Genomic DNA, 25,259 nt, shown 5'->3' on the forward strand with positions numbered 1-25,259 from the left:
CTTGAAACATATGCAGCATTTTGCAGTGATGAGAATGAAGTAGAAGCAAAGCAATCAAACTCATCATCACACTAACATAACATGCTTGCATTTATCTCCTTTGCCTGAGGACTTCACCATTGTCGCCCATGTCAGAAACCATGGAAGGCCAAGCATCCTCTGTTCCTATGCGAGGAGAGGTGGAGACGACTCGCCCCTTCCGGTCGGTGAAGGATGCTGTCGCAGTTCTCGACGAGCGCTTTCTTTCCGGCCATGCTCGATCTCCGAAGGCCAACACACGACCAATAAGATCACATCCAGCGCCAAAGGCAGTCTTCTCGGCCTCCACTTCGCCACCTTCCTACACCTCTTCTGCAGCGCTCTCAGTGTTCAGCTCTCTGAGAAACGTGGAGGCAGAACTAGAGAAGATGAAGCGAGAACTGATGCTCCTGAAGGAGAGAGAATCCGACACGGCAAGAACAATTGCCACTCTCAATTTCCAGTTCCGTAAAAGCATGTGTAAAGCGGCGGAGATCGACGCAGTCGCCAACGCAGCAGAGAGCAGTGTGTCAATGGAACTGCCTAATAAAACTCGGAGCGAGCCATGGCGAGATGACCGACCAAGAAACGTCGAGAAGGAAAATGACTTCGGTGGGAGGAGAAGGATCAAATTGCACAAGAGGAAGCCTGTCATTCCACTGATCGGAGATCTTCTCTCCGGGAAAACAGAATCCACTGATCTCAACATCTCTCTCTACCCTCGTTCCACAATCTACAGCTTCAGCTAGTCTTCTCCCTGCAATTGTTTGTTTCCCTTTCTTTTCTGTGTGCTGTGAACTATCGATGCTGTAAGCTTTATATATATATATATATATATATATATATATATATATATATATATATATATATATATATATATCCGATGACTACAAATATATATGATTCAAAGGATGGTCGAAATATTGATGATGCCAGCCAGCTGAGTGCTCTTCGTCAGGACATTTCATACAACAGCATCAACTCTATATAGAATGCTGTTGAAGGCTAAATATATCCCTTCCCCGCTCTTTCCTCTCTCTCTCAGAGCCTGGCCCTTGTTTTACGTGAGCCTCTGTAGAAGGTTTCAACCTCCTTCCAATGGCGACCGGCTTCTCTCTCCTCCCACCACCCGGGAACAGCTGGAGAACATAGCACATCAGAGAGAAGCATCGACGCAGATGTGATCGAAGTGCACCCGCAGACCGGAACGATCGTCTCGGCGGCAGCCTCTTCTTGGCACCAATGCCGCCCAGCGAGGGAAGGGGCCGTAACTTGTGCATCTGGTTTATCTCCTGCCTCTTCTTTCTCGTCCTCCTCGCTGGCGGAGCTTTCCTCGTGCTCTACATCACCTTGCCCGAAACCAAAGACACGGCCTGGTTCCCGATCGCCGGGATGACACTGGTGACCGTTCCGTGGATGTTCTGGTTCACGACGTGCATCTACCGGTTCGTCGCGACGGGGAAGGAAGGAGGAGCGAGACCGGTGCCGACCAGAGCTGCTTCGATGTCCCCATCTGGCGGCGGTGAGGCCGCCACCGGTGCAGCAGCCACCGCCACAGTCGACTCACCTGTTAATTCCCCGGGCGACGCGAGGAGGGTGAGGTTCGGCAACGCCACCGTCATGGGCACACAGAACGACGCCGACGGGGATGGAGGGCCGGCAGGCGCTAGTGGGCCACCGCCGGGAGAAGAGGCCGAGGAGGACTCGGATGCCACACTCGCGTCGAGCGATGGTTCGTCTCTCAACTCGCACGAGAGCGAAGTGCCTCTGGCTTTCTCCATGTCTTGATCATGGTTCATCAGCATCAGTTTTTGCAAGAACTGAACTCCTTCCTGCGTTATCTTTCATCTCTGCTCACAGCTCCCATCCATTGATTCGAATTCTCCATGAAAGGAGGCAACTGTAGAACATGAGCATAGACCCTTTGTTCATACAATCGTTCAGCATTTGTTCGTTTAGATTCTCCTCTCTCTTCCACCACATCTGCCTCATCTCAATCTTTACCCTGTGGTTCAACTCATCACTTGTGATCGTTCCAGCTTTCTTCTTCGATTCATTGATTTCTCCTCCTGACACCAATAGAAGTAGGTTGGGTTCATCTGTTGGAATTTGCTGTTCTACTTGTTATCTATCCATGGTGAATCTGCTGCTCCACAAATACTATCCATGTATATATTGTAATATTGGACGTCATATCGAGCTAACTGATGCTATTATTGCATTTTAGATCACAAGTGTCTGCTGTATCTTGTGATCTTGATTCAACCAGTTCTACCTGCTTCATAAATGCACGTGATATTCATAAAATCAAATAAGTTGATACCAGTAAACTTAGCAGAAATATATGGGCTAATTATATATTACCTCTTATGATTAATTATCTTTAATATTTTGATCCTTAATTTTTAAAAAAATATATTGATATTCTTATAATTATGAAAGTGAAACAGGATAAAAAGATAATTTTAATGTTTCAATTAATGGTGGTAGACAACCGAACATATGTAAAATAGTTAATAGCTCTCACCTTTCACATCGCTCTCTTCACTCATAACAGTCACCCATAACCCCAAACGACATCGTTGTTTGTCACCATCGACGTTATCACGTCATCGAAATATTAAAATTATTTTTTTACCTTTTATTTTCATGTTTCTGTTGATAAAACTAACTTCGCTAAGATAAATAGACTCAAATGTTTTATTTTCGTAACTATAAAGATGTCAATGTAACTTTTTAAAATATAATGAACGATATGCTAAATAAAGATAGTTGACTTAATTTTTCGTTTTGATTTGTCTTAATTTTTATAAAATTTGGAACCGATTCGAAACCATCGATTTTATTTTTATTTTTTAAATATCCATCTGATTAGTTGTTTATTAAGCTATTTGAAGGTGCCAATTTATCATTTGGAGGATAATTGATCATTTAAGATTTTTATTTATTTTTAGTTGGTTAAGAACCCGATTCTAAATTCTAAAACCTTTCATATATATCATTTGGAGAATATATATGAGCATATATATATTCTTATAAATTATAAAAGCTTTCATATATATCATTTTGGTTAATCTCATTTAATTAAGACCTTTATTGATAACAATGAACTTCAATTTTTTAATGATTATAGGGACATTAAATTATTTTACGTAATTAAGTATTTTTACTAAAAATTAATCAGTATTAACGACAGTTACTCGTGAAAATGGAAACATATTACGAAATCGAAATTAAGGGCGTATACGTTATTTCGTAACTTAGAAAAGGAAGTATATTACGTATACATATCACAAGCTTACTTGAACAGCGGACAGCAAATCCAGCCGCATCGTGGAACGCCACGTGTTCTTCGGAATTTTGGGGCTAGAATTACCATCCCCACTCTCTCTAAGTCGTGACATTGACCGCCTCGCGTCGACGTAGTTTGGTCGTGGTCGTATACAATATATAATGACATATTTACCCCTAAGGAAATCCCATACGGCAAAATATAAAAGAACTGTGCTTATAACATATAAGAAATCATAATGCACAATATCTGAGCCAAAATTTACAGCACTATATCTTACTTTGGGAATGATAAAATGATGATTAAATAAATCAAGATAAAAATGGATATATATATATATATATTATTTGATTTCAATTTCATTAGGGGTAAAAATGTAACTCGAATTACGTAGGGGTATATGAGTAAAAGCACGATGTTGAACGCGAAGCGGCAGGCAACGAGAAAGGGGGGACCCACGGAGAGCATAAAATAATATATATATTCCAGGTTCGTATTCCCGCAGGGCAAAGGGCGTCGCCACCAAGCGAACGAAGCTTCACGAACTCGCGAAGCTACTCGTCATTCTTCCGATCTCTGCCGAGTTCAAGGTCCCGCGCCCTCTTCTCCTCCTCGTCCTGTTCTCTCTTCTTCTTCTGTTTTTCATTTTAAATGCTATTATTCTATTAGTAATTTTGAAGCGATGGTCTGTAGAGTCTGCGATTTCCACAAAAAAAAAGATCCTTTTTTTTTTTAGTTGCAAGAACCATATGATGTGGAAATAAACCATATGTTACCGTAGGAATACTCTCTTTATCCTCCCATGAATAGCTAATCCCCAGAGGAACCGAGTATTGGATGCCAATTTTGGGAAGTCAAGGAACTGTGTCGATTGCGGCAGAGATGGTCATACTGATTGCAGAGTCTAATTGCTGATATTACTTTTTAGTAAGTAAAAGCTATTAAGTTGGTAATTCTGGTAACAAAGATAAGATAATATGAATTGTGGTTGCTTTCTGATTCTTTCGATGATTTACATCGAGGCTTTAAACAATTATGGATACCTCTTGCTTATAATCCCGGTTTATTTATTTGACATATATAAAAGTTGTGAACTTTATTACCGAGTAATGTTTCAGAAACCTTCTAAGAAAAGTTTAGGAATCATACATAAAAGAATTCGGTTTTTTTTTTTTAAGGAATCAATATTTAATCGTTTACTTATTGGATTAACAATGTTATCTGTTAGAATTTGAGAGATGTACTGGAGTATCAATGTAAAGCAGATATTCCTTTTTTGTTGACTGAGGTCCATTTGATATTTGATATTTGACCTCTGTCAAGGAGAGTTAAAATAGAATAGAAACTGCCGAATGTTCTACAATGAAGGTAGCCATACATTGAGAGGTGAGGAGAGTAGAGCAATTTTGATCTGAATGTATATTTCGGTGCTTTTTGGCATAACATCGGTGACTGCCTTTCTTTTCCTTGGGACCTTTGATTACATTACTTTTTCAACTCAATTATTATATGCTTGCTTTGTTTCTCAGGTTCCTACGCTTCATTTGGTCTCCAATATTGGGGACAAGAGTTACATCTTCAATTTAACTTCAAGGACAAGCTTGCTTGATGCCTTTACACTGCTTAAGGATCTATCTGTCTCTCCTGTCTCTAATTAACATACTCTAAAGAATGTGACAAATAATTTATCTTTATGGTTTTTCTAACATATATAAGGCCCAACTGATATTTAATATTTTTTTTATAATGTATGTCATCATAAGCAAAAAAAATTATCACCTTCAAGGTGATAGACATGTCCCTATTTCTTACCTCAATCATATCTCCTAGTACAATTTTACCACTGTTAAATTTGTAAGGGATTGAAAAAGTTAATTTTGTGATAGAAATAAATCTTTAGCTCTATATATATGGCTATATTACATTCGATTACGATGATTTTCATATATTTCCTCGAAAAGCAATTGGGGGATACATGTCCGCTCCTCTTTTAATAAAAAACTATGACAAGTTGAAAGTATCTTCATGCATCAACTACAGCCAATAACCTCTCATTCATTATAAATAGAATTTGAGGATGTTTCTGTAAACAAAGTGTTGTACATGAAATATCTCGAAAGGTTTTATGAACGAACAGTCTCTGAGGTTTTTTACTTGATATCTCTGTAATATTTGTTGTTTATATCTTAGTTGCTCTTTTTGTTTGCTAGAGTGCCTTCTCTCTTTATTGTTTTATTTATATTTTTTGTATCTTCTGTAGTTTTGCTTTTTGGAACTTATTGCATTGAGAAATTATTGACACTTAATAGATCAAGTGCTTCTAAATTTAAAATTTTTCTATATTTGTTTCATAGCAATCATCAAACTTTTGAACATTCTCGTGAATTACATTGTTGATTTTGCTAGTGATGATGCATCTGTGCTACCTATTTGGTGATGGCTAACACATTTGGTACGAAAAATTTCAGATCCTGTCTTCTTTAATCCGTTTGTTACTTGATTATCTAATGATTTCATATGGCAAAGAAGAATCGAACTTCAGCCTCTCTGAATTTGGTTGCTAGAAATCACTTAGCAAATCTAATTAGCATTTGATGGTCTTGATTATGGAACTTAGTTTTTTACCATCGTGAAATCGAAGCTGTCAAACTGTTATATTTACTAATTCTCGTGAAAATTTAATGTTGTAATCATATTTGCAATGGTTTCTTGATGTTTATTCTGGCAGCCTTTTTGATACAGCTTATTCTGGTTAATTTTGTTCTCAGCATCATCATCGAAGTCCAAAACTTTTAAGCAAGTAATTAAGTCATCATAGTATCTTACCTGTCTGAAAAGACTGAAATTATTATGTATCACAAGGTATTTTTCTCATTTCATGAAAGGGAATAGTATCTTGCATATTATGCATTGCTAAAAGAGCAGCTTGTTGCAGAAGTCTTCTGCTAATACAGGGTTTGGGAAGGATCAATCTATGAATTAGAGTCTCTGTTTGCTAAAACATAAAAACTGATCGGTCAATTGTTGCATTGTTGCTTATGGTGGCCTAGCTCCAATACTAAAAATCACACTATCACTAGAAAACGTTTTGGAATATTGCGTCATCACTGAAAAACAAGATTTGGCACCGGTGTATATATTTCAACATTCAACTTTGGTATAAAACATGAGCAGTTTTTGGACCCTGCTAGATGTTTGAGATTTATGTCATGATTATGTAAGTATTCATATGATGCAAGCTTATTTTATTTTTGGCATCAAAACTATTTGGGAGTTGAAATTGATTGGATATGTAGCTCTTGGTGCAGTCATGCAGCTGTATCATCATCCTTATTCAATGGACAGCCAGAAAGTGCGCATAGCACTGGAAGAGAAGGGGATTGATTATACATCGTATCATGTTAATCCTTTAACTGGGAAGAACATGGATGTTCCATTCTTCCGCATTAATCCATCTGCAAAGCTTCCAGTCTTCCAAAATGGTTCTCATATCATTTTCCATGCCATTGATATTATCCAGTAAGTTTCTTATCTATTGATTATATACTTTTAGGTGTTTTATCTGGTTATTTACTTTATGGCATCTTGCATCTGACTCTAATGAGGTACATAGAGAGGCTCTCAGTATCTCTTAATGGGGAGGAGAACCCCATTAGTAGCAAAGTCATGGAATGGGTGGAGAGAATCGAAAGTTGGAATCCTAAAATATTCACTCTCACCCATATTCCAGACAAGTATCGGCTGTTTGTTTCCAAATTTATCCGGCGTGTAGTGATTAGTCGGATGGTCGAAGCCCCAGATTTAGCTTGTCTCTACCATGTAAAGCTTCGAGAAGCCTATGAAACAGAAGACAATTTGAAGGGCCCAATGAATTTGCAGCAGAGTGAGGAAAAACTATCTAGTCTTCTTGATGATGCAGAAATACAACTGAGTGCGACAACATATTTGGTTGGTGAAGATTTTACCACGGCAGATTCCATGTTTGTTCCAATTCTGGCACGAATAACTCTGCTAGATCTAGAAGAAAAGTATATCAGTTGCAGGCCCAAAATAACAGCTTATTATGACCTGGTAAAGCGGAGGCCAAGCTACAAAAAAGTGATTGGGAAGTATTTCGGTGGATGGAGAAAGTATCGAACACTTCTTAAAACAATGTGCTTTCTTTGCATCAGAAGCATGTTTGGGAAGTACTAGAAAATTGAGGGTGTCCAAGGTAGTTTGAAGATATCAGTTTGTGCAGCATGCAAATAAAACTGATATACTTGGGATCTGCTTCATCATTGCCGGCATATTTCATACAAAATCTTCTGAAAAATACAAGCAAATAGTGAAGTTTTTTTTATAAGGGTCAGTGAACACTTGGGTGAAGTTGCTAGCTCTTCTTCTTGTAGCTTTGGTAGCCTCTCTTCCTTTTACATCTGCCATTAGCAAAAGATATTCTTCTGTGAAATAATGTTTTTCTTTTCATTTTTATTAGCATTTCCTTCATTTCAAAAAGTGGAGGTGAAGTTGCATGTATTATTCTCTGCCTTCTTGTAATATACCAAAATTTCTTACACACAAAGTTGAATTGAGATTTTAAAAAAGCATATACTATTTTCACATATTGAGCATTATAGGATGAAACCTTCTTTTTGTGTCTCATGGTATTTTTTTTTTTTATATCACCAAACAGATTCCTTCAATTCTTCAGATTGATATTTAATCTCTCTGTTCACAACTACACAATGTTGTCCACCACTGAATGTAAATGGAACTACAACTGAGTTCTGTTCAGAGAAGATAGTAAGTCTCTGTTCTTTTACCTGGATTCTCTCAATTAATAAACTAACACAACAATTTGTTGTTCAGTGTTCTCTCAACACCATGCAGGTTTAAGCCTTTCCTCCCCAGCTATATTGAGCACAATGTCTAGGTTTCAGTTCAATCAGACTACTAGTGATTGGTATCTCATTGAACTTAACAGTATGGCCCAAAATGTTTAAATTGGGGTTCTTGTATGCCATCTAAACTTGTCTGTTGATCCAACTCACAACTGTATCTTGCATTGAGGCATCACATGTTTGCTTGGAGGTTTATGGCTGCACAAGTATCCTTTTTCTTTTTCTCCAGGGAAGAAGAAGAAGAGCTCTCTTAGGTGCAAATTCTTTGTTTCATCTAAAGCATTAGCTTCTTATTACAGGATTTTATAACATTGCTACTCTTCTATTAGTGATGGAGGAAGGAAGATACAAAATTGATTCTGTAGGTAAGACAGTGATGCATATATCAACTATATGGGCTAATTGGTCTATCAATTTTGTTTAGCATAAATCATCGAATAAAATGCTTCAATTGAAATTGATAATAAGACGCGCGTCAAACCTTAAGTTAATCTTAGTCTTGCTGACTTGAAACTAAATGGAATGTTAATCTTATAAGTTATCTATGATACCAAATGTCAGGTCTAATGGATTATTTGACTTATCAATTTTGTTTGATTAAAATCAGTGGTCAAAATGTTTAGATTAAAATTAATAATAATATATTCATCATATTATATACTTGTAAGTTAGTTTTAATTTTGCTCATTTTTTTTATGTTGGACTAATCAAGATGATACAATTTCTTTTTCACTTATGGGCTTGACGTCTAGGTCCAAACATAGCTCAAATCAAATCTTACTCTGATGCGTGCGATACATAGCTAGTAATAGTTCACGTTAATTCCGTTAACTCCATCCATGAATAGTCTTTTCATATTCGGATTCTCTCATCATGTCTGAATATAATTTCGATATCATATGTTATCGAGTTTGATTCTCTCATCATGTCTGAATATAATTTCGATATCATATGTTATCGAGTTTGATAGGCTAATTGATCCATCAACCAGAGAATTAGTCTTTAGCATCAATATTGTATGCGTTGTGTCAATGGTTGCAATCAACCCCAGTGGTTGAAAATGGTTGTTGCCCCATCGGAAGGGACAGTGGGAGCAGTACTCCCACACCTCTCTCATGGCGCTATCATGGAAGGCTCGAGTTTGATAGGCTAATTGATCCATCAACCAGAGAATTAGTCTTTAGCATCAATATTGTATGCGTTGTGTCAATGGTTGCAATCAACCCCAGTGGTTGAAAATGGTTGTTGCCCCATCGGAAGGGACAGTGGGAGCAGTACTCCCACACCTCTCTCATGGCGCTATCATGGAAGGCTGGAAGAAACTAGCAGAGCTACTTTCCACCTCTCTTTGGGCCAGGCGATGACACGGTCCACTCCATGGGAAGTGGGGATAAGACCCCACCCATCGACTGAAACCGATGCTCTCTTCTTCTTGGAGCTCAGCGGGCGTTTACTCCGAGTGTCAGTGGAAGACTTGGCAGTGTGGGATGGGACTGCTCGAGTTATCCTCAAGCAAATCCATTCCAAATCGCCAAGAATCGTCTACTCGTCGACAAGTGTGGAAAAGATGCAAGTAAAACTCTCTCTCAAGAGACATTGGTTATTGACTGCGTCCAACTACAACTATGCTGGTTTTGCCACATGAGTCAAACAGCTCGAGTGACCCACTGCAGCTCTCTCTCTCTCTCTCTCTCTCTCTCTCTCTCTCTCTCTCTGTGGAAAGAATCAAAGAGAGTAGAAGAACTGACTTCTCTCTTTGTCATCGACTGGGTCACTGGCACTAGATGAAATGTTTCTATCTCTTAAGAGAGACCGTAGTGAGAAGAAGAAATGTGGGTGCTACTGTCGACGAGGCATTGACCATCGGTTGATGCTTCCTTCTACATCTCGAGTTGAAACGCAGCCAATGATGCCATCGTCATCGAAAGTGTGAGAGTTGACATGCTATACGTCAAATAGTAATGGCATGTCCCACACGTTACATGTTAAAATGATTCTATATTGGATGAGACTCTCACAGAATCTTCTCACTACGACACAATAAAGATCACAAAAATAGGGTGTTATGTATCAAAATCCCCATTTTTTGGCCGTAGAAGAATGTTTCCTTGTCGTCCATTGAAAGAAATTAAGGAAATAATTTTCTCTTATTAATGATGACCGAGTCAACATTACACCATCACCAATGCGAATTTTCATTAACTTTTAGTTGGTTACTTCTCGGCTAATAAATAAGTAAATAAATATTATAAGAATATCATTTTTTTCATTTTCTGCATAAGTCTTTGGATTCTTATTATTTGTATGAAAATTTTGGATGAATTCCCTGTAAAAAAATATATATTTTTTGATTTTTTTTCCGAGAATTTTTAGAATTCCTTAACAGTATTTTTCTTTTTAATCTAATACTTGAAATATTAGCCATCTATTATTTTTTTCTCCTTTTTTTTCGTATGGATCGATTCATGAGAAAATAAAGAAAAAAGGGGCAGGTGGCTGGTAATTCTATATATTAGGGAAAACAAAGGTAGTCGATAAAAAATTCTGAAAATGAAAAATGCCAAAAAGAACAATTTTATTAATAATTCGTCCAAAAAATTTTACAATATTCCAAGTGTATTCCATGAAAATGTATTAATTAGGCTGCATGTCTATCCTTCAAAGATATTTTGATTTTTTTTATTTATGCAAAATAATCATATTTATTCCTCATATATTTATCCTCTTTATATATATATATATATATACTCGAATTGACATATCTCAAGAAGTAATATGAGAAGATCCATCGAACGTTTTCTACTGTAGAGTTCTCTAAATCATGTGACCAAGTATAATTAGTGTCTACCAAATAATAATTAATTAACAAAGATGCAAACATATTAAAGGAGGGCTAATTATATATTATCCTTTTATGTTTGGACCCTATTAATATCGTAATCACTGTACTAAAAAAATTTAAATTAGGATCCGTATAATTCTAAAAATAAAATAAATTATTTTATTTATCATAATACGTAATACCATGTGCTCGATCGTATATGAAAATGATGGGCAAAAATATAATTTCAATATCTCTTTCGTTTCTAATGATTTTATCGATAAAAAATAAAATAATAAAGATATTAAAAAATTTTATGCTTATTGTGATGTTACTTATTATATTTTTTATCAATATAATTAACGATATTAGGATAAATAAAATTATTCATTTTATTTTTAGAATTATAGTGATTAAATATAATTTTTTTAGGTATAGATATCAAAGTATTAATAAGATTAAAAATATAAAAGACAATAAAGAGAATATGAAAGAGAAGGGAGGATGGATCGGCTGTCATGCATCGTAAAGAGAAGGAAGGATGGAGACTATGAAAGCATTGAATACAGTACAGTAGAGGAGCGGAGATCAGACTCTAATTTAATACATGGGAGGCGGAAAAGAAGCCGCGTGGCGAGCGGGCGGTGGCCCTCCTGGTAGGGCAGCTTGTGGGCCCCTTACCCGCAAGCATCTCATCCTTGTGACCACTACGAAAGGTGTGTGGGGTTCCCCTACGGAACACACAGATCCTGCCGTGATGCGTACGAGAAGAGAAGAAGCCATCTCTGACCTCGAGTACAAAGAGCCGATGCATTGATTGCTTGCAACCGCAAATGACTCTTAAGCATGATTGGTTGCCATCTCGTAGTTGTTTTAAGGGTTAAGGTTTTTAGCCCCTCTCGTTTTATGTAGTTTTAAATTATTTTAGTTTTTATAATCATGTCTAAAATAATTTATATATTTTAAAAATATATTATATAAGTTTCGTTAGAATATATTTACATGATATGCTGATACATAATAAATTATTTTAATATAATAATATATATAATTTAAATTTAAAAAAAAAATCTATTTTAACCTATATGATTTTAGTTATGAACCATTTAAGCTCTTTATGTTTTTGTTTGTGTCTAAAATAACTCATTTTTTTTTTAAAAAAAAGTAGCATATAAATCTCTCATATCAAGTCTAATATACATTAGAGTCTACTTATGTGTCATGTGTCATGTTGACTTACAATAAATCATTAATATAATAACTTGTTGAGGAAGATGAAGCGATGAACAAAAACGAAGTGGTAGAGGTAGGAGAGGTCAAAGGTGAAGGTGAGGAAGAGTTGAACCACTATGTCATAGGCGTGACGAGTAGGGGTATATGAGAGGACGAAGTGGGAGGTGGTGAGAACGAAGATGCTTAAAAGGAGAAAAAAGGATCAAGAGATCATTGCATGCCTACCACTAGATTATTCAATGTACATCTACCCGAGGTAGGATCGGAAACTCTTAAGCTTATTGTTGTACGAAAGAGGCTGTATACGTATGATGCTTTGTTAAGCAACATCGGCTTAATGCTATTGTTGGTGGTCGTTCCTACAACGATGCATCCTCTCACCATTCGATGATTATCTTATTTTTTTAATTTAAAGTATACATGTTATTATATTAATAACTTTATTATGAGTCAGTATGTCACGTAAGTAGTCTCCAACATCTATTAATTCAACTTTTAAATGAGGAGCTTATATGTTATGTTTTTTAAAATATAAGAGTTATTTTAGACACTGAGCAAAACCATAAATGCTTAAGTGGTTCATGATCAAAATCACAAATACTAAAATAATTTTTTTAAAAAAAACTTAAATTACACATGTCATTATATTAATAGTTTATTAAGAGTCAATATATCATGTAAACAGATTCTACTGTCTATTAACTCAAACTTAATGGGAGTAGCTTATATGCTACGGTTTTGAAAATATAAATGTTATTTTAGACACGAGTAAATCATAAGGACTTAAGTGATCCATAACAAAAACCACATGGGATAAAATGGACCGTAATCCTAAAAATAAAATTATTAATAAGGGCTATAAACTCATATACATAATAATATTAATTAAAAATTTAACATAATTTTTTACTAATCGAATAATCAATATCAATATTTTTTTCTTGAGATATCTGAATTAATTAGTGTATTATTGCACTAATTAATAATAATAAATATTAATATTTATTTTTTAATACTAAATATCAATCACACTAATGTATTTATAAGACTTTGATTTTGGTAGGGAGACATCTCTCGCTAAACTCAAATGCTTTATCAGATCATTGTGCAATCTAAGGCTCGTATTTTTCATTTACTCTTTATAAAAAGATAAATATAAAAAAATACTAATATTGAATGTACATGCATTGCTCAGAAAAATATCCTTTTTTTTTTTTTACCTTACAGTAGAATGATATGCTAATAGAGTATGTAATATGGACTTTTGTCTTAATCATTAATGTCATATATATATATTATTTTGAAGTATTTTTTTCTTGAACATATTATTTCGTGAACAATTAAATTATAAAGACATCGTATTAGTTTCAGTATAATAATTATCAATTGCCTATATATATATATACATTACGAAGTATGAAATCATAATGACATAAGAATAAATAGACCCCATAAAATTATGTACATTCTGTCATTGCGCGCATATGGTCACTTCGGACTGCGGACAAACGACCATTTACGTGCCATAGAAAGTGACAACCCGAGCACTTAATTATGTTCAATGCACTCCGAGAATCCAATTAATTGCCCCCCAAATGTCATCCTCTGCAGCACATGCAATGCCTCAATCTTTGATGGACTTCTCCTCCCGGTGACATCAAGGAAAAGCATGTTCCCAGTAACATGGGTCGCTTGCGGCACCGCCCACATGCTCACGAAGGCTTTCGTTTCGGCACGGCATATTAACAAACAGTTGGCGTGCTGCTGCTCGCTGTCTCTGTCACGTATGGGTGGCCGCCACGCCACTCGGTTCCTTTTCTGCCCCGCCTTTGGTGCGGGAGGTCGATGTCACCGGGGTCACATGATGGAGCGGCGTCGAGGGGAGACTGGAGGAAGGCGTAGGCCCGACTCTCACGTGAACTGGCGTGGGATGCGGCGGAGAAGCCAACGGGAGCGGAGATCGAGGCCTAGCCAGGGAAGAAGAAGACTTGGCGGAAAACAAGGGCTGCTCCTTGCGGCCGCGGCGCTCATCATTGCACTTCCTGAGGCAACTCAATCCAATGGAAGACGACAACTTGACACATCTCATGTTTCATTATTGTGAGGAATATTGAATCGAAGCGCGGGGTGGAAATTTAAAGCACTTGGCGTCACTCTTCCTCTCCCTCCTCTCTCTCTCTCTCTCTCTCTCTCTCTCTCTGTGTCTCTGCAAGAAAGGCGACAGCTTTCAGATGTCAGGGAGCCGTCTCTTACGCTTTCCGAATCGCTCGTAGCCGTCTGATTCCAGATGGGTCAACTATGATGAAATAGAAAGCCAGCATAGCAGCCACGCCACACAATATCTTAACATCAAAACGAGATCCAAGTTGCGGTGAATCCCCAAGTTTACGTAGTGATGTGACCATGAATTTGTATTATATATTGCTTCAAGCATATCGCACTGCACTGCTTTCGAGCAATGACGGACTGTATTCTTCTTTTCTTCTTCCTGAAGACCGAAGAGAGTTTATTATTTTAATTAAAATGCACAGGAAAATAAGCTTATTGCTAAACTCGAAATCCTATCCTGTCCTGTCCAATTACTGCAGAGCGATCACATCTAAATCGGGGATGATCACACAAGTGAACGGACGGGATGAGAGAACAGATGCTTCACTTAGAATTAGGCTTGGATGCGATCGAACAAAAAATATGGTATATCTATTCACGCAGCGCATCCCTCCCGTCCCTACCTTCCCCCCTCGCCGTACGAGCCCACCCGAGATCTCTCAGACCTTGCGAAGCAGAGCAAGTCCTCGATGGAGCTCAATCGCTGACATCAGGAAAGCAGATCAGAAAACAGGATGACAAGGTAAGAGAGGTGAAGATCGAGGAGGAAGAGAAGAAGAAGAAGAAGAAGAAGAAGAAGGGACACCTCGGCGATGCAGGAAAGAGGAGGAAGAGAGTTGCAGGAGAAGAAGAAGGAGAACGAAGATGAGGGAGGAGGGAAGACGGTGTTGGTGGGCATCAAGATGGACGCCGACAGCCGTGAGCTACTCACCTGGTCCCTCGTGAAGATCGCCGACGCCGGCGATCGCGTCTTCGCCCTCCACGTCCTCCCCTCCACCCCTTCCGGTACCACTCGCTGCTCCGATTGGTTCTCTTCATGGCTTCTCCTGCTCCTTCTGACCACCTCACTGCTGTAGACTCGTCGGATGCGTCCCTTGGCTGCTCTTCCCTGCTGTCCATCGTCAAAGCGTTCGAAGCCATGCTCGCCGTCTACGAGGGATTCTGCAACCTGAAACAGGTCGCCTTCTGCTGCTCCTTCTCACGATCGATCCTTTCTCTGGTGCATCTTCTTCCTGATGAATCACATCGTGGCGGTGCTAGATAGGTTGATTTGAAGATGAAGATAGCCCGAGGCTCCTCCATCCGCAAGGTCTTGGTCAGCGAAGCCATCGCCTACGGAGCCAGCAGCCTGGTTGTGGGCGTAGCCAAGAACAGTCACGGCATCGGGTAATCTGCCTCTTTGTTCTGCTCCTCCCATTTGTTTCATCCTCGTTTACACACGCAATCGATTCGGTTAGGTACTCATCCACCTCGATCGCGAAGTACTGTGCGAGGAATCTGCCTCGAGCTTGCTCGGTGTTCGCGGTGAGCAACGGCAAGACTCTCTTCAAACGAGAAGCCGTGCCGGCTTCTCAGCCCTTAGGTTGGTTCGATTCTCGAAACAATCGGGTGGCCTGTGCTCAATTTTGTGTTGATCTCCCGATGAAGTTAAATCAAATTGCGTTTCCATCGATTACAGCCCAAAACAGAGCCAAGAATGCGGCGGCTGCGTTGTCTGCAGGCCAACAAGCCTTAACCAGAAGCTACACAAAGCTCCTGAACAGAAGACCTGTGAAGTCGGCAGTGGCGAAGGGGCAACGACCAGGAACAACAGCCAACACTTCGAGTTCGTCGCCTCGATGCTTGTCTAATCTAAAGAGAAGCAAATCAGATTGCGACAATCATATCAGGAAAGACAGGGGTTCTCTTCAGAGAAATCAATCCGTGGCCTTGGTTCCTGCAAAGAAACCTGAGGCTCCTGCCAGTCGCATTTGTCTTCTCTCTGCGGACTCGTCGGAAGTGAGACCCGGTTGGCCACTTCTCAGAAAAGCCATGCTATCCAACAGGCGAACTGCTTCAGCTGATGGATCGTCGGTGGTTCAGTGGGCGATGCGGCTGCCGAGCCGGTTCTCAGCGACTTCCGCAGTTCATCCTGACCACCGGCCTGTGAATTCTGATGCAAGAGCCTATCACAGACGCGACGCAGAAAGCGGCGCAGTAGTTCCTGCAGAAGACACTTCTTCGCCTCTCCTTCACAAGGAAGAACACAAGATTCCAAAGGAACTGGAACATCTTCGTGAGAAGTACTCATCGATTTGCAGATTGTTCAGCTACAAGGAACTCTGTCGCATGACGTCCGACTTCTCACCAGGTTCAGTTCCACCCTTCTTTGGTCATCTCTCTGTTAATGTTGTCATCCTTTGACCTGATTGCTGATATAACACACACTACAGAGCAACTGATAGGTAAGGGAGGCAGCAGCCGTGTTTACAAGGGCTGTCTTCCTGATGGCAAGGAATTGGCAGTGAAGATTCTGAAGCACTCTGAAGATGTAATGAATGAATTCATATCAGAAATTGAGATCATCACAGCCTTGCATCACAAGAACATCATTTCACTGTTTGGATTCTGCTTCGAGAACAAAGACCTTGTGTTGGTCTATGATTTCCTGTCAAGAGGCAGCTTAGAGGACAACCTTCATGGTAGGTTTACATCCATTACCAGTTCAATTTGCAGGGTATTGCCACTGTGTCTTGAACTCGGAATCATTGATCGATATCAGGTGAGAGTTCCAACAAGCATACTTCGAGTTGGGCTGAGAGGTTCAAGGTGGCAGTGGGCACTGCCAAGGCACTGGATTACCTGCACGGTGGTGCCGGCAATATGCAGCCCGTGATCCACCGAGATGTGAAGTCCTCCAACATCCTCCTTTCTGAAGACTTCGAACCGCAGGTATCCTGCTCTTCTATGTTTCAATCCCATATTGAGATATGTATGGGTGATTGTTCAGTGTTGTTTTGTTGTCTCACCATCCTGCAGTTGGCTGATTTCGGCCTGGCGAAATGGGCATCAGCTTCAGCATCACAACTGATATGCAATGATGTTGCAGGAACATTTGGGTTAGTCATGGATGAAGATTTCTCATGAGATTTCTTTAGGCATCTGATCAGCTAACAAGTAGGAACTGTTTGTGTGCAGGTATTTGGCTCCAGAATACTTCATGTATGGAAAAGTCAACGAAAAGATCGATGTCTATGCGTTTGGGGTGGTGCTTCTTGAGCTCATTTCGGGAAGGAAGCCTGTCACCACAGGGTGCTCCAAGGGCCCGGAGAGCTTGGTTATGTGGGTATGCCCTCTAATCTTTAAGCGATCATGGATTTAACTAGCTTTGTCCCAGTTGTGTGGCATCCAATACATGAACCATAGGAGGATCTTACAATGTAGTGAATTGGAGATGTCTCACATTCTATCTTCTACAAAATCCTATGGCTCCATTCATACCAGCGCTAACGGACTGGATGCCGTTAGTTCTAGGATGGGTGACCCCTCAAAGGTTCTTGTGTTGCACCCATTCTAAGTATAAAGACCTTATAGAAACATAAACAAGAATATGGTACCTTGATTGCAGGCAACACGAATTCTTCAAGCTGGAGAAGTCAAGGAGCTTGTGGATCCATGTTTAGGAACTTGCTATGACAAAGCTGAGTTGGAGCGGATGATGCTTGCTGCTTCCCTTTGCATCAAACGAGCCCCTCGTTCTCGACCCCAAATAGCACTTGTAAGACCTCATGATCCGGTTTTACCGATCGAGACATCTTGTGCTTATGTTGCAACAACAGGGATTCAAATGCTGTTTGACTCAGGTGTTGAGGCTGCTGCAAGGTGACAATGATGATGTGCTGCGGTGGGCGAGATCACAGGTCAGCACTTCAGAGGAGTTGGAGGGATTGGACGATGAAGCAGCCGTGTTCCAAAGTAACAGCAACATCCAGTCTCATATTAATCTTGCGCTGCAGGATATAGACGATGATTCGATGTCGATCAGCAGCACAGAGCGACCGAACATGTCCTGGGAGGAGTATCTACAGGGGAGATGGAGTCGCTCCTCGAGCTTTGATTGATTGGCTGGTTGATGATTGATCCCATTCTATCCTCTAATTTGATGTTCTTGTTGGATTATAGGGAAAGGGATTGGATGAGAGGTGATATACGTACCCTCCTCCTCCCATGTGTAATGTTCTGTATGGACCAGCTGCTTTCCTCAACCAAAGGATGAGGAACACATGCACAGTGTTCAGGGCTTACAGGGGCATTTACTGTTTCTACTGCTGCTGTAAATCTTCGAACTTTCTTTTGAACTCACGATTTGTGTCTGAAGAAGAGAATTAAACATACTGCATCAGTTCATCCTTCATCTGGGGTGAATGTTTCGTTGATGGATCCCTGGTTATACAAAAGATATTTAATGAGAGAACAGACTACAAAAGCTTATATCAAAACTACAATAAGAGTAGCAGCTTGAACAAACATTTCAAAGAATGTGTGATGTAGAGGTGCTAAATTGCACAACTCAAACTCCTGCTGTTTATGAGACTTGGATGAAACAATCCGATGATCGACTGGAAACCCAAATCATCAAAAGCATGTAACTTGGATGAAACAACATCTTCAAATCTCCAATACAATACATGGCAAAAGATCATACATTTAGCAGAGCTGCAGAATAATAATGCTAATTGCAACCACGCAACTGGAGTTAATAAGATACTGCCCCTCAGATACATCTTGAAGCAACTGGAGTCCAAATCAGAAAGCAATCTGCTAGCAATCAAGGAGTAACGACTTACCTGTTGGTTTGAACAAAGTTCCCCACATGGGCAGGTTCTTCTGAGACATTCTTCGTTAAGCATCCAATTCAAATACTGATCACTGCAGCCCAAACTGGCATCTGAAGGACGCTTACGGTGGCAAAACCATTGTCTATTCAGAAATAACAAGTGAAAACTAATGTCAAGAGACAAAGAATCAAGAAAAACTGGGATGAGCATCTAAAAGAATAGAAGAACCAGGATCATGTGATGTAGCTAGACAGCATAAGAACTCAAAAAGAAAAATAAAAAGAATACGATTAATAGTGTTGACTGCAGAATTCATTGACATTGTAATCCATTCTAGCTCTATCTCACTTGGACATTCTACTATGAAAGCTCAAGGTTAAGTACAGATAACATATTTAAATCCTGCTCGTTGCCAAAAGCAGGGTCTGGTATTCTGGTTTAAGTGTTGACATAAAATATGCAAAGAAACTCTCAAACATCCCACAAAATGATGTTTCTAGTTGCACAACTATCATGCAAAGAACTATAATTTTTCTTTTTTCCACTGAAGCATCCTTGAAACATGATTTTTTATCAACAGACAGGTAGCAAGCAATGAACGAATAGTAAAAAACATAGTTCTACAGAAAACAAATGGTAATATCACCTGAAACCTCATCAATTGTCTGACTTTTCCAATTGCGATTAAGATACAAGTTGGACTCGATACGTGTCCAAGGGGCTGGCTGTGCAGCTGCAAATTTAGCAAGGACATGCACCCAAAAAATTGTTACGTACAATCCAAGGACATGATTATGTGATTCACATTATATGAGAGCAAATGGGCTCAGAACTCCTTTACCAGCTAATTTCGAATTTGCAGTCTGGCAGAATTTGGTTTAGGTACATCATCACAAGAAGCATCTGAGATCTCCAATTCAGCATTGATCTCTGAGTTTGTCTTCTCTTGTGGTATTGAGCAGTCACCAAATGCCTTGTCTGAATTGTCCTTACAAGTCCTTAAAGTAGAGCAGAACAAAAATAGATTAAAGGCATGCTTGGGAGATGCAAAAGACGCTAATCAGAACCAAATACACATCAAAGAATGCAAAGAGTTCACAACAAAAGTAAGCTTCCAAGCTATCACTTTTTATTTATGTTGCAGTAAGCAAATAAACCATGGAGTAAGTCATGAATTAGCAATGTACTCAGAGAACCATGTTCTTGTCCATGTAAAGTGAAATCATGTAAAAAAAAAAAGACAAATAGAGAGCACTCATGGAGACCACATGCTTGTCCGCTAGCCATCAATCCTTAAGTTACTAAAACACATGCAGTGAACATTAAAGCTTGTAATTAATCCTTGTGACAATCTAAATACCTGCCAACTTATCCATTACATAGACATTTCATGCAAAAGCTTTTCTAAACGAATTTAGAGAGGATAAAACATTATGTTTTATATAAATACAAATATGAAAATGATGTCTGAAATCTTTTATCATCTACGGTTGGTTTCCTCAATAATACCTGCAAATGCAGTTGGTATGCAACGCCACTTATGATAGTCATCACAGAGAACCCGTGCTCACCTTTGTGGTAAAGATTGACCTTCCAAATCCACAAAGACTTTCCTTAGGTTCCAGCGCATTACCTACAGGTACCATAGCAAGCTTGAAAAAACTGTTTTGTCCAGCAATTACTGCATGTGTAGAGGCTAAGATCATAAGGGAGTTGCATGTGATACAATATCAAACAAATATTCACGTACTTGAGGCTAAGAAAAAGAATCACTTGAATTTTATAACATTTTTGTTCACTTGATTCAGTTAATGCTGACTTACAAGACCTCCCTGGAGAACCTCCACATGCTTCCTGGCCAGAATGAAGCCACTTGTGTTTTTCCTTCTTTCTGCACTATTCTGACTTTTGTGTGGTGTGGTTCTTTTGACCACAAGATTTCAGTCTCTGGTGTCTGGCAGAACCAGTTGGACTTGATTTATCTTTACCCACCATACCAACCCTTGTTTTGAAATTTATAGAAAGTTTATGCCCTTTAGTTTTTTAAGTCGTCAATGATCCACACTCTTCTGGTTGTATATTGTCTATATCCTGCTCAGTCAATGCCCAGGTTTCCAGGCCAAGATCTGCTTTCCCAGAATTTTCACTGGAGTCCAACTCTGCCATTCCAAATATGGTAGACTTGCCAGGAAAGGCCTTACTTCTATATCCTTTTCTGCTGGACCTTCTCTGGGAGTCTGAACACAAGACTCTTTACCTTAAAGCCATTATGTCTCTGCCTAACACACTTCAAAGGCTCCATAGTTGTGTTCTGAATCTCCGAATCATGCAACTTTTCCTTCATTACATGTTCTGATGAGGCATATGCTTTTTGGCTGGCCTTCCAATTTTATTTGTTATCAGTTTGCAGCTGCAGTAAATTTAAGGATGAAGCAGATTCGGGACTTATAATTAGCTTCAGAGTAATGTGAAAATTTAGCTTATATGTCACCTAAAACAGTCATTTCAGGAACAGTTGTACTCTGAATCAATCCAGAATACTGGATTGTCAAACTGCCAGCCTCAACAGGACTGACAACAACATCAACAACTGGATTATATACATCAGAATCGGGTGATGATTCTGGATCAAGTGAACGCCTGTCAGTGACTGTTTTCACAAAGGTTTTAGAACTGACACAAGATGAGACCCCAGGGTACTCGTCCAGCATGTTCGCAGAAGATGCATCTTGTGTTAAATAACTTTCCACATCCTTATCACCCTTCTGTCCATCCCATTGAAGAGACTTCTCACTGGAAGTGGGCACACATGTCAATGGTTTGCAATCAATTTCACCAGACTTACTCAGCAGGGCAACTCAAATTGGCCAGGACATCATTACCGAGTTCTATAGAATGATGTGAATCAACCACATTAGTAAACTTTGGATGCAGACATTTGATTCTTTAGGTGCATGGAATGAGATGAGAAAGAACATTGAGTTTCTGGTGATCTCGTATTCCTGTCTCCATGAACCATTTGTGTTTGCCTTCTAGCTCTACAACACTGACTAATCTTCAAAATTTTCTGAATCTGAGCACGATGAAAATCGGATGCTGCAGGCTCATTATTTTCCTTGACATGCATTACTAAGCTGCCAGTTTCCCCCCAAGCAGATTCCCATGTCATTCTGTCAAAGCAGCTTCTTTTCCTTCTGACTTTATTCATCTTATCAGTAATGTTTGAAAATGAAGTAATGACATCAGCTGCCTTATTATATTTACTCACACTATTCCTTTTTCTGGCTAAGCAATTAGGCCTCGTATCAGTTTGATTATTCCTTGAGGCAGCAGCTTGCTTTGGATTAGTTCGCCTTAAGACAATCAAAAGAACAGAACTTGAATCGGCAATTCCTCCATCACTCACCTGAGCACAAGAATCATTTACATTGCTACAGCAAGTAGACACTGCACTAACAATATTTGTGAATTTTCTCTCGCAATCTGTTGCCAGCAAGGGGTCAGAAGCATGATCCACTTCAGCTCTAAATAAGGAAGATGATTGCAGATAGGAAGATCCTTCCACTGAGAAGCATGACATGACTTCCTTGAGTGAACCTCCACTTAGCCCTCTTGGTATGCATGATATCTGGCAACCATCTCTAACAACAGCCTGTTCACATGAGGGTTAATTTTTCTCTGAATGATCACAAACACCACCTTTCCGACATCTCATACAACTTGGAGTTAGCCCCTTACCATTTTCTGAATCAAATGGCTTATGTTTTTCACGATTGTCATTGTTTAAGCAAAGGATGTTATCTTTGCAAGCACTACTATCCATTTTCTCTAAATTTGAGAGGAGTGCATTATCAAAATTTTCTTCCACCAATGTTCTTTCACAACACATAGAAGAACCCAAGGACTTTCCAGGAAGAGAAGAGTAAGACACATCCACTTCTTTGGTGGTTTTCTCATCAGTACTTATCAAGAGACAATTGGCAGTCAATTCAGAAGAAACAAGAGGGACACTCTCACATCTGTTGCAAACCTTATATTCATAAAAATGTCCAGTAGCATCCCTAACTTCTATAACAGTATGAATCCGCAAGTGGTTCTCAAAATCATCTCCTAAAGTTGACAACAGTGATGGGATGTAATTTCATTTGCTCTTCTTCATCAGCCATCTTGCAACACTGGATAAAATGTTTGTCTTCTAAGCCAACATGCCAACTTTTTTCGATGGTCCCAACAGAGCCCTTGCACATTTCCTCAGCCTCCTCCCTCTCCCCAACACTAAAAGAGGTACCATTGCCATCAAGATGTAAACAAGTTTTTTTCCAAAAATTCTCTAGCCCCTAACCCAGCATCCTCAACCCCCTTCCTCTCCCGGTTATTAGAAGTATCACATCATTATGAGAACAAGTTGCCTCCAAAAATTCTCTAGCACAGGTCCCTGCATCCTCAAACGTAGCAACTTCATCTTCAGCCATATCTGGTGTCTTAAAAAATGGTTCTTTCTGTAGGACAACATGTCCAGTCTCTTCCTGAGCAAGCACAAACTTGTCACAGCCTTTATCAACTGCCTTCATATCCGAAAGCTTTATTTCCAGAGTCAGCAAAAGTACCAATGTGGTAACACGATTTACAGAGAGGCAAGGCCACCTGCTCAATTATCCCAAAACCCACGCAAGTAACACTGGAATCTTCGGCTCCAACTGCCTTTGAGTTCTCAGTACAGATTCTTTGTTCCGGGGCAACATGATTACTCTCTCTCTCAGCATCAACAAAGTTCCCATTTTCTTCCTCCATTTCCTCTGTCTCCTTCACCAATACTTCATGCTAACTATCAACGTCCAAAAAAGAGTTGCTGTCATCCCAAGGACAAGAAACCCTATTAACATTTTCTAATCCCTGATCACCAGCATCAGCATCACCATCTACTAACATGCTGCCCTCGACACTGGAATTTTCTGCTGCAATTTCCTATGAATTCTCAACTGAGACTCTTGGTTCTAAGACAAGATCATGACTATCTTTGGCAGCTACAACGACCCCTCGAGAGACTTCCCCCACTTCCCTAATCCCAACCAATACTTCATGCTCGTTTCCAACATCCAAAAAAGAGCTACTATCACATCACAGGAACAAGAACCTCCGCTCACCATTTCCAAAGTCTTACCACCTGCACCGGCATTGCCATCTATAAACACGCATCCTCACCATCAACAATTACATATCGACTCACCACAAGAATTCCTTCATCAATTCCTCCAGGTAGTCCATGCATGTCATCTGGATCGCCGTAGCACCCCCTCATCCCCACACCATACCCAGATAACTTGACAGGTAATCCAGCACCCTGAAACAGGGAAGAAAAAAAAGAGAAAGAAAACGGCCAATGCATCATCTCACAAAACCAAATCTTTTTCCGAAAAACTCTGCAAAAATCAAAATCATACAAAAATAAACGAATCCAAGAAAACCCCACGAAAACGTAAACCGAAACAACCGCCCAAACAATCCAAGAAAATTAAAAACCCTAATCGTAGCAACAGCAGCAATCAACCCGACAGGCTTCAGAAAGCAATCCAATCATCATCGTTAAAAGACCAAAAAAACAAGAAAAAAACAAAATTAACGCAAGAAAGGAAAATGGCGGCGGAGCGCCGCCGCTTCAACGCCCGCAGCGGACGAGAGAAGGAGTAGATTGAGCTCACGATCTCTTCTTCGTCGGCGTTGAAGAGACATCTTCTTCTCTCTGTCGGTTGGTGAATAAAAGCAGGAAAAACAGGTGGGAATACGATACCTCCTCCCGCCGCCCAGAGTCTTACCTGCTCGAGCAAAAACAGGGGCCCCACTGCGGATCCCACCGGGGCTTAGCGTTTGCCGCCAATGATTCGTCCCCACGTTAGGCGTGTAATCACTATATTCGTTCTCTCGGTCTTTTTGGAACGGAAAGGGGTAAAAGTTATTTAATATTTTTTAATAAAATAAAAAAAAGATGACGTGGCGTTGGATGAGTAACGATACATTAATTAACGTGCCTAAATTATATGGGGACAAATCGACACGTTTAAAATGATCACTGTTGGACGTAAAGGACC

At 39.5% G+C, this 25,259-nt stretch overlaps 5 protein-coding genes across 18 annotated transcripts; 4 read left to right on the forward strand and 1 right to left on the reverse strand.

The window, feature by feature from the left end:
* The first annotated feature begins 140 nt into the window (after positions 1 to 140).
* Positions 141 to 768, forward strand: LOC103989789 (uncharacterized). The gene has a single exon (XM_009408738.3). It carries the CDS (start codon positions 141 to 143, stop codon positions 765 to 767), a length of 627 nt encoding a protein of 208 aa, XP_009407013.2. The 3' UTR covers position 768.
* A 492-nt stretch (positions 769 to 1,260) lies between these two features.
* On the forward strand, positions 1,261 to 1,806 carry LOC103989790 (uncharacterized). The gene has a single exon (XM_009408739.2). The coding sequence runs from the start codon at positions 1,261 to 1,263 to the stop codon at positions 1,804 to 1,806; it is 546 nt and encodes a 181-aa protein (XP_009407014.2).
* A 2,005-nt stretch (positions 1,807 to 3,811) lies between these two features.
* Positions 3,812 to 7,914, forward strand: LOC135580764 (glutathione S-transferase TCHQD-like). 6 transcript variants are annotated; one of them, XM_065113901.1, is made up of 4 exons: positions 3,812 to 3,900; positions 5,717 to 5,762; positions 6,619 to 6,829; positions 6,916 to 7,914. In XM_065113901.1, exons 2-4 carry the CDS (start codon positions 5,747 to 5,749, stop codon positions 7,502 to 7,504), a joined length of 816 nt encoding a protein of 271 aa, XP_064969973.1. In that variant the 5' UTR covers positions 3,812 to 3,900; positions 5,717 to 5,746; the 3' UTR covers positions 7,505 to 7,914. The 6 variants fall into 6 exon arrangements, with proteins under 6 accessions (XP_064969973.1, XP_064969974.1, XP_064969975.1 ...); XM_065113900.1 differs by having other exon boundaries at positions 3,835 to 3,900; positions 6,607 to 6,829; XM_065113902.1 differs by lacking the exon at positions 5,717 to 5,762 and having other exon boundaries at positions 3,829 to 3,900.
* A 5,750-nt stretch (positions 7,915 to 13,664) lies between these two features.
* LOC135615432 (uncharacterized) lies at positions 13,665 to 24,919 on the reverse strand. 8 transcript variants are annotated; one of them, XR_010488021.1, is made up of 8 exons: positions 24,401 to 24,908; positions 20,997 to 24,337; positions 20,745 to 20,806; positions 20,015 to 20,171; positions 19,820 to 19,906; positions 19,183 to 19,315; positions 17,953 to 18,778; positions 13,665 to 17,389 (listed from the first exon to the last, which is right to left on the reverse strand). XR_010488021.1 is itself a non-coding variant. In XM_065113908.1 (7 exons), the coding sequence occupies exons 1-3, from the start codon at positions 24,560 to 24,562 to the stop codon at positions 20,018 to 20,020; spliced, it is 378 nt and encodes a 125-aa protein (XP_064969980.1). In that variant the 5' UTR covers positions 24,563 to 24,919; the 3' UTR covers positions 13,665 to 17,389; positions 17,953 to 18,778; positions 19,183 to 19,315; positions 19,820 to 19,906; positions 20,015 to 20,017. The 8 variants fall into 8 exon arrangements, 1 of the variants encoding a protein (XP_064969980.1); XR_010488017.1 differs by having other exon boundaries at positions 20,683 to 20,806; XR_010488022.1 differs by having other exon boundaries at positions 20,745 to 20,854.
* Positions 15,169 to 18,771, forward strand: LOC135615431 (protein kinase STUNTED-like). 2 transcript variants are annotated; one of them, XM_065113907.1, is made up of 12 exons: positions 15,169 to 15,361; positions 15,433 to 15,533; positions 15,621 to 15,742; positions 15,814 to 15,938; positions 16,035 to 16,706; positions 16,789 to 17,037; positions 17,118 to 17,287; positions 17,375 to 17,454; positions 17,534 to 17,681; positions 17,964 to 18,113; positions 18,199 to 18,255; positions 18,352 to 18,771. In XM_065113907.1, exons 1-12 carry the CDS (start codon positions 15,169 to 15,171, stop codon positions 18,454 to 18,456), a joined length of 2,172 nt encoding a protein of 723 aa, XP_064969979.1. In that variant the 3' UTR covers positions 18,457 to 18,771. The 2 variants fall into 2 exon arrangements, with proteins under 2 accessions (XP_064969979.1, XP_064969978.1); XM_065113906.1 differs by having other exon boundaries at positions 18,199 to 18,771.
* Positions 24,920 to 25,259: the final 340 nt, after the last annotated feature.

This window comes from Musa acuminata, chromosome BXJ2-6 (assembly GCF_036884655.1).
Source record: "Musa acuminata AAA Group cultivar baxijiao chromosome BXJ2-6, Cavendish_Baxijiao_AAA, whole genome shotgun sequence".
Lineage (NCBI taxonomy): Eukaryota > Viridiplantae > Streptophyta > Magnoliopsida > Zingiberales > Musaceae > Musa > Musa acuminata.